This window comes from Silene latifolia, chromosome X (genome assembly GCF_048544455.1).
Source record: "Silene latifolia isolate original U9 population chromosome X, ASM4854445v1, whole genome shotgun sequence".
In the NCBI taxonomy this organism is placed as follows: Eukaryota; Viridiplantae; Streptophyta; class Magnoliopsida; order Caryophyllales; family Caryophyllaceae; genus Silene; species Silene latifolia.
The window spans coordinates 136,561,670-136,574,029 of NC_133537.1; the positions used below are offsets into that span (position 1 = coordinate 136,561,670).

The window sequence follows — 12,360 nt, forward strand, 5'->3', positions numbered from 1 at the left end:
CCCTTTTGCACGGTTCAAATAACAACATAAGAGATGTTGTTTATTTTTGAAGATGTAAGTTATCTCTATTATTCTCTTTCTCTCATAAAAATGGTTTTATGCTAAAACTTGTTTAATAATTCTAATAATTCAATCATATTACTAGAGTAGTAATAATAATAATATTAGAATTAATATTTAAGGTTACTAATACATATTATTTAGTTAGTAATTATATTTAGTGTTTGGGTTAGTCTTGGGTGCAACTAAGAGGAGTGTCTCTATACTTGAGACTTGAAGATCTTGGAGGATCATTCCAAATGTATTGAGCTCAAGAACAAGTGAAGGTGGGAGACCTTACTTGTGCCCCAAAAATTCGAACCATATTGTATGTTAGAAAATTGATTTTTCTCCTTAAATTTTGTTATTTTGTTATGCATGCACTAGATCCACATAAATATAAATTATGGGTAATTTATTAAATTAATTATATGAGTCTAATAGGGGCATATGAACCCAACATATTGGTCATGAGAAGGATAACTGTAGAAAGGGTAAGAAAACTATAGTGAGCAAACTTGTGAGGAAGGCGTGGAGGCTTGTCAAAAAACCCGCTGCTCCTGCCTTGACACAGAAACCTGCAATAGAAATTGAGCACACTTATATGGATAATCAAGGACAAGATATGGAAAAAACACCTGAAACAAGTCCTAGGATTGTAAGGAGTGGATCAATATCTCATGTCAAGAAAACTAGGCAAGGAAATATTAATGTTAGCAGGGTGTTGCCAACATCTCCAACATATATGGAAGTGCTGAGTGGATCTAAATCCCCTAAGGCAGGCATTGGCATTGTCATAACTGGTAGTGACATTCCAAAATCAGATCCATGATGCATGTAGGGTTTTGGAATGTGAGGGTGATGAACAGGGATGAGAAGCAGAGAGTGGTAAATAATTTTCTTCATGTTAAAAACGTGGGCCTGTGTGGCTTATTAGAAACAAAAATAAAGTCTATTAATTTGAATAAAGCCTTGAATTCTATTTTTAAGGATTGGTGTGTCTCAACCAATAATGCTTATCACCAGGGAGGGAGAGTGCGGGTGCTCTGGAAACCTCATCTCTTTGATATCCATTTTTAAGAATATGATGCACAATATATACATATGCAGGTGAGGGACAAGAATACATCTATGCAATTTTATTTTACAGTTGTATATGTTTTCAATGCCATTCTGGATAGGGAACCTCTTTGGTCTTATCTTCAAAGAATTTATAATCAGCAGCAAGGACGTTGGGCCATTGGAAGAGATTTTAACTGTGTTCTACAGTCCAGTGAGAGGCTAGGAGGCAATGTTAATCTAGCAGAATCAGAACCATTTCAACAGTGTTTGGATGAATGCAAGTTATGGATATTCAAGCTTCAGGAGCTTTCTATACATGGAATAATAAGCAACCTCCTGAAACAAGAGGGTATAGCAGGTTGTGGATGTGGGAATTTGATGTATCCACGAGGGTTTTTCAAACACAAAGAGTCGCCACCGAATTTTAAGGGAAACTCAGAAACCGTTTTAGAGAAAAAGGATTCGTGTGAAATTACGTGTTGGGAAGCTCGTTCAAACACTCAATCCCACCCGTTGTAAACAACGGCCTCTACTAATGTCAAACAATGACCAATATTAATCGAACTAGTATTTGTCGTATGCATCCATTCATTTTAAACCCTAACATGTGACAATCAATTCTAATGGTTTAAATGCACATAACTTCGCCAAGTGATTTAAACATGTGAGTTCTTTAAGCTATTCTAGCATAAGTAAACACAAAGAGGAGAGAAAGAAACATTTTACTTAAGCGGCGCTGCAAACAACATGGGTTAGATTACAATAACAATTGCAATAAAAACCAATAAGCAAGCACGAATAAACATGTGATTTAATCTAAACGTAAACAATTCAATGTAACTACATAAGAATTGAACTTAGAATAAATTACACATTTAGAAATTAATTGCATAATTTTTAGAATCGAAATTGCAACTAAAACAATTGAATTACAACAAATAAGAAGCAATAAACACAAAACAAATAGACCCGTGCAATGAACGGACCAGTCGTCCTATTCTGACCAACAGACCCATGCACTGTACGGATTTTGCATATATTTCACAATTTAATTCCAATTGTCATTCAAGCGATTCAAATTAATTGCAAAAAATACCAAATAAAATCCACGAATTCTAAAGCATTAAAATATAGCATTCAACTAATTTTTCAAGATTAGAATTAATTACACACAAATTGAATCAAATTATTTCATAATTAATCCAATTAAAACAAACATGCAATTCAAATTAATTAAATCTAATTAATCCCCTATATACTAAATGAATAGGAAAAACTCAAAGTTTTCCCGCCTAAAATATTTCCCCTATTTTGATATAATCTCTTATTTTCTTTCCTATTTCAATATAGTTCCCTATTTAAGATTTGCATCTAGGTTTTTTGATGATAAAAATTTCGTTATCGATAAGATAAATTGTAACTAAATGATATGCTATTAAAAAAGTTATAAAACAATATCATTAAATCTGTGTAAAAACTTTTTTTCATTAAAATACACATTTCATGTTATGAGTATTACATAAATTATTTTTTTTCCTCTCAAATCAAAATACAATGATGAAAAACGTTAAAAAATAATGAATTGTCAATTTACACTATAAATATAGTATACTAAAAGGTAAAATTCTATAAACACCGTGCATGCATTGCACGGGGGCTATACTAGTTAAACTATTATGTGAATAAACAACCAAATTAAATCATACAAACATGCATAATCTAATTTAAGCAAACATATCTCATGTTCATGTTCATACATCTCATAAATCATGCCAACAAATGAATTAAATCAAACAATTTCATTATTCAATCTAATTGACCATAAATTAACAAAACAATATAAAGATGCAAATTTTAATCGCAAGCATACTTAATTAAACATAAAAGCATGTTATAATTTTAGATTTAAATATTAACATTAAATTAAACATAGATCTAAACATACGAGAATAAATCTAGCATAATTAACGATAATCATCTGAAAACAATTCATATAACAATATAAATCGTCTAGTTCTAACAAAAATATAATCCACACAATTAAAAGGCCATCCATCGGCATACTTCAACAACAATAATCCCATTCTCCTCCATAATTATCAACAATAAAATAATTACCACTACAATTCCATAATTAATACGATAATTAAGTTAAAAGCAATAAAAATAATAATTAAAAAGGAGAAAGAGAATATTTGGCACCCTCGGATTACATGTATCTCGGATGCAAGCTTCTTGGTACGTCTACGAAGGTTTTCAAATCAACAATCGAAATCAAACTTTAAACCAAACAAACACGTTTCACGTGTAAACCAATTTTGCGCAGCGAACTTCAAACGATCACCACGGCTTCAATGCTCAACGATTTTTCAAACCGAAAGATGTTTTGGAATCCTTGAATGACAAAGTTTCCAACCTTGGCAAGAAACTAGACTACAAATGCTTTTAAAATGATTAAAAACGAAGCAAAATAGAGCTGGTCAGAAACTTCTGAAAACTGCGCGAGGTAAAGTATCGAGCAATGTAATGCTCAAAACGTTACCAAAGGTGTTTGTTTAAGACACTAATCAATCAAGGGCACTACCTAGATTGTTTATGTAAAATTTGGTGAATTTCAATGGAGATTTGGATGGGTTTCGAAGTGGTTTTTCGAAAGCTACCCGGGATGCTTTGTTTTGCGGTTTTGGGTTGTCTCGAGTTTGAAGATGGTGATTGCTACGGTTTCTGGGTGCTTGAGGCTATGGCATGCATTAGGTTTCATTAGTCTATTATGGAGGAAGACAATGGGATCTTATATAGGCTTAGGATACTAGGGTATCGGGTGTTTTGAGAATAAGAAAGTAGTTTGACTCGGTTTTGGAAAGCGATCTTTCTCTATCTTTTGGAACAATTTCTTTCTTTATGAGCAAGGCTAGGGAAGGCGGTGGAGGAGCTTGGAGCTCAAGCAAAGATCTCTAAGAGCATCTCCAATGGTAAGCTAGTTGCTACTAGCTTACCTTTGCTACATCAGATTTTCAAGCTAGAATATTTTTAAGCTACAAACTACTACAATGGTAAGCTACTAGCTTGGTGCTGTGGCTTAAATGGACCATATGTCAACTACCTTCCACAACACTCTTTTAATTAATACATTTAATTATTTTACCTAGAAAATTAAAATTAAAAATATTCAAGTGTTGTTTTAATTGGTAGATTTTTTTCTTGTAGGCCCATTTGAGCTACTAGCTCCATGGAGCTACTAGCTCAATTTAAGCTCGTACATGTAAAGTGCTCTAATGGTTAAGCAAGTATCTTGAAAACTTTTTTATTTGCAAGCAAGTCCTTTTGCTTAACCATTGGAGATGCTCTAAAGAGCTCACGAAAAACAGAGTGCAAAGGGAGAGCTCGGGTTAGGTTTTGCTGGGTTCGTTGGGCATGGTTTGAAGGCTAGATGGGTTGGGTTATAGTCTAGGGTTAATGGGCTAGGTGTAGGGAGTGATGTAGGCTTGGTTAGTGTCGGGTTTGAAGGTGTTTGGTGTTGGTTTTGGGCTGCTCAAAATAGGGGTACGGGATTGAGGTGGTGGACTGTTTGGATGAGTTTTGGAGAGGCTAAGGGGAAGGCTTTGGGTTGTCTTTGGTGGGGTTCGAACAAGGGACTATGGGGGAAAGGAATAGGTCCTTGGTTGCCATGAAATTCGTGCTAAAACGCGGCTCAAATCGCGTCAAAAATCGCTTCTTAAAACACTTCGAAAATGGGTTCTAAAAACCGCTTTAAAAACTAGAAATTTCGAATTAAATAAAACGATAAATAAAAACCGTCACAAAATCACATTTGATCTTTTTAAACCAAAAAATCAAAACGAACAAACTTAATTTTTAAACCAAAATCAATTAATAGCTTTTTATGCCAATTTGGATATCGTCATCGGGTGGCTGGCGGGTTCTCTATATATTTCAATATCGACAGATACGGGTATCTACACAAGTTGGATAGATTTTTGATTAATCAAGATTGGATGATGCAATTTCTTGATTTTTATGCCAATTTTATATGTGAAGGGCATTTTGATCATACACCCTGCTTAGTGACTAAAGCACATACTGCAACTCAATCAAACAAACCTTTTAAGTATTTTAATATATGGAGTACAACTGCAGGGTTTCAAGAAGCAGCGCATACCATTTGGCACCAATTTGTTCATGGGACAAGAATGTTTTCAGTTGTCAAAAAATTGAAGTTGTTAAAGCCTGAACTTAAGAAGATGAATAAAACTCATTTCTCTGAAATTGAAAATAATACAGACCTTGCTATGACAAAGCTATTTCACATTCAGAAACTCCGAGCCCACTCCCCAGGGAATGAGGATTTAGTTCATCAGGAGATAGAAGCTAGTCAACAAGCCAGAGAACTTCAAGTTGCAAAATTAGCTTTTCTTAAACAAAAAGCTAAAGCTCACTGGCTCACAGAAGGGGACATGAATACAACTTATTTTCATGGCATATTAAAGACAAAAAGAAACAAAAAGTTTATTCACCAAATTATGGATCATGAGAATAATTTGTACACAGACAAAGAGGGGATACAGAAGGGTTTTTTGGACTATTATCAGATGCTTCTAGGATTTCACAGTCCCACAGTTAAGTTCAAAAAGTCTATTGTTAGGAGGGGTAACATTTGCAGTGACATTCATACTCAAGCTTTAATGGCTCCTGTCACCCCAGAAGAAATCAAGTCAATCATTTTCAATATTCCTAATGACAAGGCTCCTGGACCTGATGGGTACTCTAGCAAGTTTTTCAAAGATACTTGGGGGATTAATGGAGATGAGATAACTCGTGCTGTGATGGATTTTTTTACTTCAGGCTGCTTGTTAAAGCATGTGAATACTAATTTCATGACTTTAATTCCTAAGACTGAGAGGCCTACTATTGTGTTACAATTCAGACTTATAGCCTGTTGCAATGTGCTATATAAATGCATTTCCAAAGTACTTTGCAATAGACTGACCAATGTTCTACCTGGCCTAATCTCTCCAAATTAGGGAGGTTTTATTAAAGAAAGAAGCATTATGGAGAACATACTGATTTGTCAGGATATTATTAAACTTTATGAGAGAAGAGTTATATCTCCTAGATGTCTGATTAAGATGAATTTGCAGAAAGTATATGATACTATTGAGTGGGATTTTCTCAATCAAATGGTCAAAGCTTTAAGGTTCCCTACTCAATTTAGGCTCTGGGTAATACAATGTGTAACCACAATAACTTATTCACTCAATCTCAATGGAGATATTTTTGGTTTGTTTAAGGGCCAAAGGGGGCTGAGGCAAGGGGATCCTTTATCACCCCTGTTGTTCACAATTTGCATGGAGTATCTATCTAGACCGATGGATTACACTACTGATAATCATGAGTTTAAATTCCATACTCTATGTAAGCCTTTGAGATTGACTCACCTGATGTTTTCAGATGACCTTTTATTATTTTTCAAGGGAGATGCACACTCTATGATGACTATTCTAAGAACTTTCTCTACATTCTCTAAGGCATCTGGTCTGAATATGAGCAAAGGGAAATACAATGCTTACTTTAATGGGGTCACTGAAGGTTTGAAATGTAATACCTCGTATTTATAAAGACTGAGACTTGACCGAGTAGACGATTCACTCGGCCGAGTGAAGGACCGAGTGCCATCTGGCATTAAGCTGGAAGCCTGTAAGAATGGTCACTCGACTGAGTGACCATTCACTCGACCAAGTGGAGCCTCACTTGACCGAGTGGACCGACCACTCGACCGAGTGCCGGTCGATTGTAGCTTATACGGAAAGTTGGTTTGGTGGAATGTCGTTTTCATGCCTTATCCCTTCAGATTTTCCCACCTTAAACCCATTCCTAAACACTATTCACCACTCTCTACAATCCCAAATATCTCTCAAAAATCTCCACCTTCATATCCTCTCAAAACCCTAATTTTCAAGAGAAGGATTCTTGCCGCCTTTATTCATCCACTTTGTTTGTAAGTTAATCTATACTCCTTTTCCTTTAATCTCGTCTTAATAATCTTAATTAGTTTAGTAGACTACTCCATATTTAATTAGGTTGTGGAAATTAAGGGAATGTTTAAGGGGTTTAATTAGTATAATTATTATAATAGATTGTCGTAATTAATATGTGTAGGGAGCTTCATTGAGGAGCACTTCTAGTGAGTAGCATGAGTATTTGGCAAGACAAGCTGAAGGTAGGGTTTTCCCTACTTAGCTATAATGATATGAGTGTTTAATTGTGCATTTATTACCATTAATTGCATTTGTTTCATGTTAGTTGCATTGTAACATGTTTTGGATAATTTGGGTTTATCACATAATAATACTTCATGATGGTTATGGAAGGGTAAGTATGGTGAATGGTCACAATGTTGATTATTTTGCATTATAACATGTTAAAAGCAATTAAATGAAAAGAAATGGATTAATGAAGAATTGAGCATGATTTTAGTTGTTGTGTTGATGTGGTTGTATATGTGCCTTATTTGGATGTATTTGGTTTGTTGGTGATTGGGTTGACAATGGAGGATGCTGGAGGATTCTTGGTTACGCTTTTGGAGACGGAAGGCGGTTGGGAAACCGTCTTCCGCTCAAGACACCCTTGGAGCTTCCCACTCCAAGGGGGATGTGCACATTTAGTACTTGGGTTATGGAGGGACTCGTGTGGTGAGACACGACGTCTGGCAGGGGACTCGAGTCGCACTCGGGCCCGGTACCACGGACGTGTTCCAAGTACCTTGTGTTGATAGTGGCATCGTAGGCGTGTCCCGGTCACCGGTTTGTGGAGATGTATGTTGGAGGGTGATTCCTATCTTTCATCAAACTTTGTTGGTTTCATCCTCCATTGTTATATGATTAGGTAAGCTTAATATTGCATGCATTGAACATTTATATTGTTAAGCTAACACTTGGGTTTTGAATTGTCTGTGGTGAACCATATGGTGATTTCCTCCCATATGGGGAGTAGTGTGACAGGTGTGCATATTTGAGTCGCGGGCTTTGGGAGTGGTCTTCCTTGTTGTCACCACTTACACTTGTCTTAGTTTTTGACATTCAAACTTCTTTTTCTATTTGGTTGTATAATTGGGATGGTATGTGCATCCCCCAACTTGTAACCACTTAACTAACTACAACTTATCTATTTTTATATTGAGTTGAGAACTTATTTACTTGATTGTTCGCACTACAAACTTAGGAAACCAAGCCTTGTAATGACTCCATGTGTTGGAAATGCCTAAACGAAAGGACCCCGACTTATGGGGGTGTTACAAAGTGGTACCAGAGCAACGGTTTTGGAGCCTAAACCAATGAATCAATAAACCAATGAACTAAGGTGAGTCAATCTAAAATGAACCCAGTTTGAGTCATAGAGAGCTTGTAACAAGTCTGGGAGACGTCCCAAGGTTGTGCCATTGTCCTCTTAACTTAAGTCGGTTACTATGCGGGGGCAATGGGGCGTGTTGTTGGAGTTAGTGTCCTCCACAATAGTGCGTTTACATAATAAATCTCATTAAAAGAATATCATCAGGATATTTTATTATTTAATCCTCGTCAGTTGATTAACGTAAATCGATAACGGTTGGCTAACTAGAGTTTGACGTTATTGTCGTGAGACGGCGGTGATCAACTGACCCCTTTCGGTCACACCTATAGGAACGAATCCCAATTAATAACTAATTAATTGTATGAGATACAATTAATTTAGTCCCTTAATTTATAGACTAAAAGGTTAGTCGATTATTTTAGAGAGATTTCGAGTTGCGAACTTGAGGCACGACAATTATTATTTAATTATGCGATAATTGAATAATAAATTTTGGGAGACGGGATTTAGTTAATTAATTGTTAATTCACTAAAATTGTACTTATTTATTAATGTGATTAATATTAGTATGTAAATAATATGTGTAGCGGTACACGTATATTTACGGAGTGATTTGGACGAAATTAATTGGAAGCATTTAAACATAATACGATGTTTAAATAAAATTTACACGTATTTGTGTGACAAATATAAGAACCAAAATGGACCCGTAAATGGGACATTGGGCCGTGTAAATGGAGTGTAGTGGATGATTATAAACATAATCATTTCACTTTGCTTGTTTTTCTTCCATAAAATTGTCATATGATCATTGTGCATGTGATAAAGATTGGACAAAAATTGAAACAAGTCCACTCTCTTACTCCACCTCTCTCATCGGTTTTCCTCTTCCAATATAGACCAATTTTTGTCCATTTTTTTCATATGTTAGCTCACTTGTTTTTGCATGTGAACAAAAATTGCTTATCTCTCTAAAATAAATATTCATCACTTACTAAGCTTGTTAGTATACAAAATAAATATTTACTAAGCTTATTAGTAATCATAAATATTATCAAGGGTTAATTTTACAAGTATCTAGTTAATACTTGTAAGATTAGTTTGGGTGTTGTTCTTGGGTGCAACTTGAAGGAGACTTTCTTTTTGAAGGTTTTTCTAGGAGGATCATCCATCTTTATTTAGCTCAAGAACAAACTAGATAGGTGATCTAGTTTGTGTCCATTTTTACCATAAAAATCAATGTAAGGAAATTGTTTTTCCTTAATCTTTATTTTGATGCTTTTATATTTGCATGCATGTTACATAGATCACTAAATGAACATATTATGAGATAATTTGTTTTAATTAGAGAGTCTAATTAGGATCTATGATCTTTCAAGTGGTATCAGAGCTAGGCTTGTAATTTGCATGTTGATTTTAAGCATATTAATAAATTATTAAATAATTTATAAAACTCAAAAATTGTGTTAGAAGAGGTTTTAGCACGAACATTTTTGGGCATTCATATCTACTGATCTCAAAAGGTTTGTGGTAAAATTTGGTGATTTGTAAAGTTATTTTGCTATTTTTAATGTTTTTGTAGAAAACCGAGTCAAAAATGCCGTATTTTTGTTAAGAGTTAACTAAAAATAGTTAAAGGTTGATTCGGGTCATAAAATTTTTGATATTGTTTCATGCATATTTTCTACAGATTGTATGTAAAATTTCGGAGGTTGGTTTGAAGTTTTGCATGTTTATTGATTTTATGAGATAAAAGCCGATAAAAGTGAATTAAATTAATCATATATTTGAAACATTTGTTCCTGGCCTTGATAAATTTATGTAAATTTAAAAATATGATTTAAAAGTTAAAAGTGAAATGTAAAATGTGATTTCACCTTGTTTTGATGTTTATTGGTTTTAGTGGTTAAAAACTGATAAATATTGATCTTTTTCTTCATAATTTTTATCCAAATTTGTTGGGCATTTTTTCTGTCATTTTGGTGTTCTTGGGAGTGTTCCATAATACTCAAAATTTTTAGTTTCAATTTTTGGTAATAATTTCATTTATTTTGGATTTATTACTTAAAAGTTATGATTTTACCGATTAAATTAGCAAAATATCACCAAATCAAACTAATTATTCATCATCAAATTAGTGAGGACTAAGTTTTGAGATTGATGTGACCATTATTTGAGCATATTTAGTCCCCGAATTAGCCTTGTTCCCATGCTTTTTAGTGCATATTTAGGTCATTTATTGTCTTTAGTCCTTTGTTTTGCATATTCTTTGAGGTTTGATCCCTTGGTAGGAAAGGAGTGCAAACCTTGCATTTTCATGGCAAAATGGAGCTAAATTGATTGAATTCAATGACCAAGCATCAAAGAGAAGACAAGACTAGAAGGCCTTTGTACATATTTTAGTAGATGGGCAATGATGAGAAAAGATCTTTGCATCCCCGACGAAATCCTCAAGGATTGTATGAAGAAGAAGGAAGAAAAGAAGAAAGGAGGAAGCTGACTCAGAATCCGAGCGGATTGCCCTCTGGACGCCCGTCCAAGACAGGGAATCCGAGCGTCTTCCTCAGAGGGACGCTCCTCCAAAACCGCCACAATCCACCCGTCCAGCCCAATAATCTGCTCGTCCAAAAGACCCACAATCCGATCGTCCCGTGCCCTGGATGCTCGGATTGTGTTACAGCTATTTCGTTTTCTTCTTGTTCTATGAAGGATGCGCATACCTCGGAAAGACTAGCAAAAAGGAGACTCACATATTTTTCTGAGAGGAGCGATTCCTCAAGGACTTAATCATCATTTAAGCCCTTAGTAAACCCTAATTTGTGTACCTAATCCCCACTATAAATACCCCATTAGTCTAATTAGATAATCATGTTCTTCTTATCAATCTTTAGTGTAGTTTATATCAATCTAATCTCTCTTTAATCTTGTAATCAACTTTTAATCAAGTCTTAATACAAATCTCATTTCCTTAATCCCTCTTTTGTTCATCTTTCATTTTGAGTAATTGGAGATTATTTGGGTTATTATTGGGAGATTGACAACCTTCCAATCAATCATCAAGTACTTCTATTATTCTTTGCTTTATTATTGGAATCATTAGTAGGTATAATTCTCTTAATCTCTTTTTAATTATTGTTAATCATCTTCATTTATTCATCATGTTTTACTTTGTTGGTATGATTGACAACCTTGCTAGCATGTTCAACATGATAATGAGTGAGTAGTTTACTTAACTAGGGTTAATGGGTAATTAGGGGAAACCAACATTGGGGATGATTAATGCTTAATTTAATATGTTTTCATAGTTTATTTGCTTGCTTGTTGTGATCTCAACTTATGCACATGTTATGTTTGATGAAATGCGAGCCTATGAATCCTTGCATTTTTTTACCTATCACCTACCTTTTCAATGAGACTTGTAATACATAAACCAACTCGAGTCTTATTAGACCATGCATATAGTTGAGTAGGGAAGATTAAGTCGACTTGTAGGTGTTGTACAATCTAATTGATTCGGCTCCGGGACCCAAACTCTCCTAGGATTGTAAGATATAAACCAACTCGATCCATCACAACAATAATTGCTTGCTTATAATTTGAGAATATGTTTGTATGATCAATTCCCATGAACCCCCCCTATGACCCCATGACACCCTAGTGCCTTTTATCAATTATTTACATCCCTTTTTAATCATCTTGCTTGTTTACTTTCATTGCTATTTAGTTTAGTGATCTTCTATTCCAACCCCAAATTGTGACACCCCTAGACACCGCTACTTGTAATTGAAAATATCACTTCAATACCCGTCCCTTGGGATCCGACCTTTACTTGCCTCTTTACTAATAGTAGAGTTGTTTGTGGAGTTATAAATATTGTTTTGGTCTAGGTGCTCCTAACGACAAGTACCGAAA

The 12,360-nt window shown here is 34.8% G+C and overlaps 1 protein-coding gene across 1 annotated transcript; it reads left to right on the top strand.

Moving 5' to 3' along the window:
• Positions 1-867: 867 nt before the first annotated feature.
• On the top strand, positions 868-6,716 carry LOC141618418 (uncharacterized). The gene is made up of 5 exons (XM_074435512.1): positions 868-927; positions 1,150-1,459; positions 5,239-6,068; positions 6,174-6,320; positions 6,573-6,716. Exons 1-5 carry the CDS (start codon positions 868-870, stop codon positions 6,714-6,716), a joined length of 1,491 nt encoding a protein of 496 aa, XP_074291613.1.
• Positions 6,717-12,360: the final 5,644 nt, after the last annotated feature.

Excerpts from the sequence above, each read along its gene's own strand:
- LOC141618418 (XM_074435512.1), top strand. The coding sequence starts at position 868 with ATGATGCATGTAGGGTTTTGGAATGTGAGGGTGATGAACAGGGATGAG. Across the intron at positions 1,460-5,238 it reads GAAACAAGAGGGTATAGCAG|GGTTTCAAGAAGCAGCGCAT; the intron begins GTTGTGGATGTG and ends GTACAACTGCAG. Across the intron at positions 6,069-6,173 it reads TATATAAATGCATTTCCAAA|GATATTATTAAACTTTATGA; the intron begins GTACTTTGCAAT and ends CTGATTTGTCAG.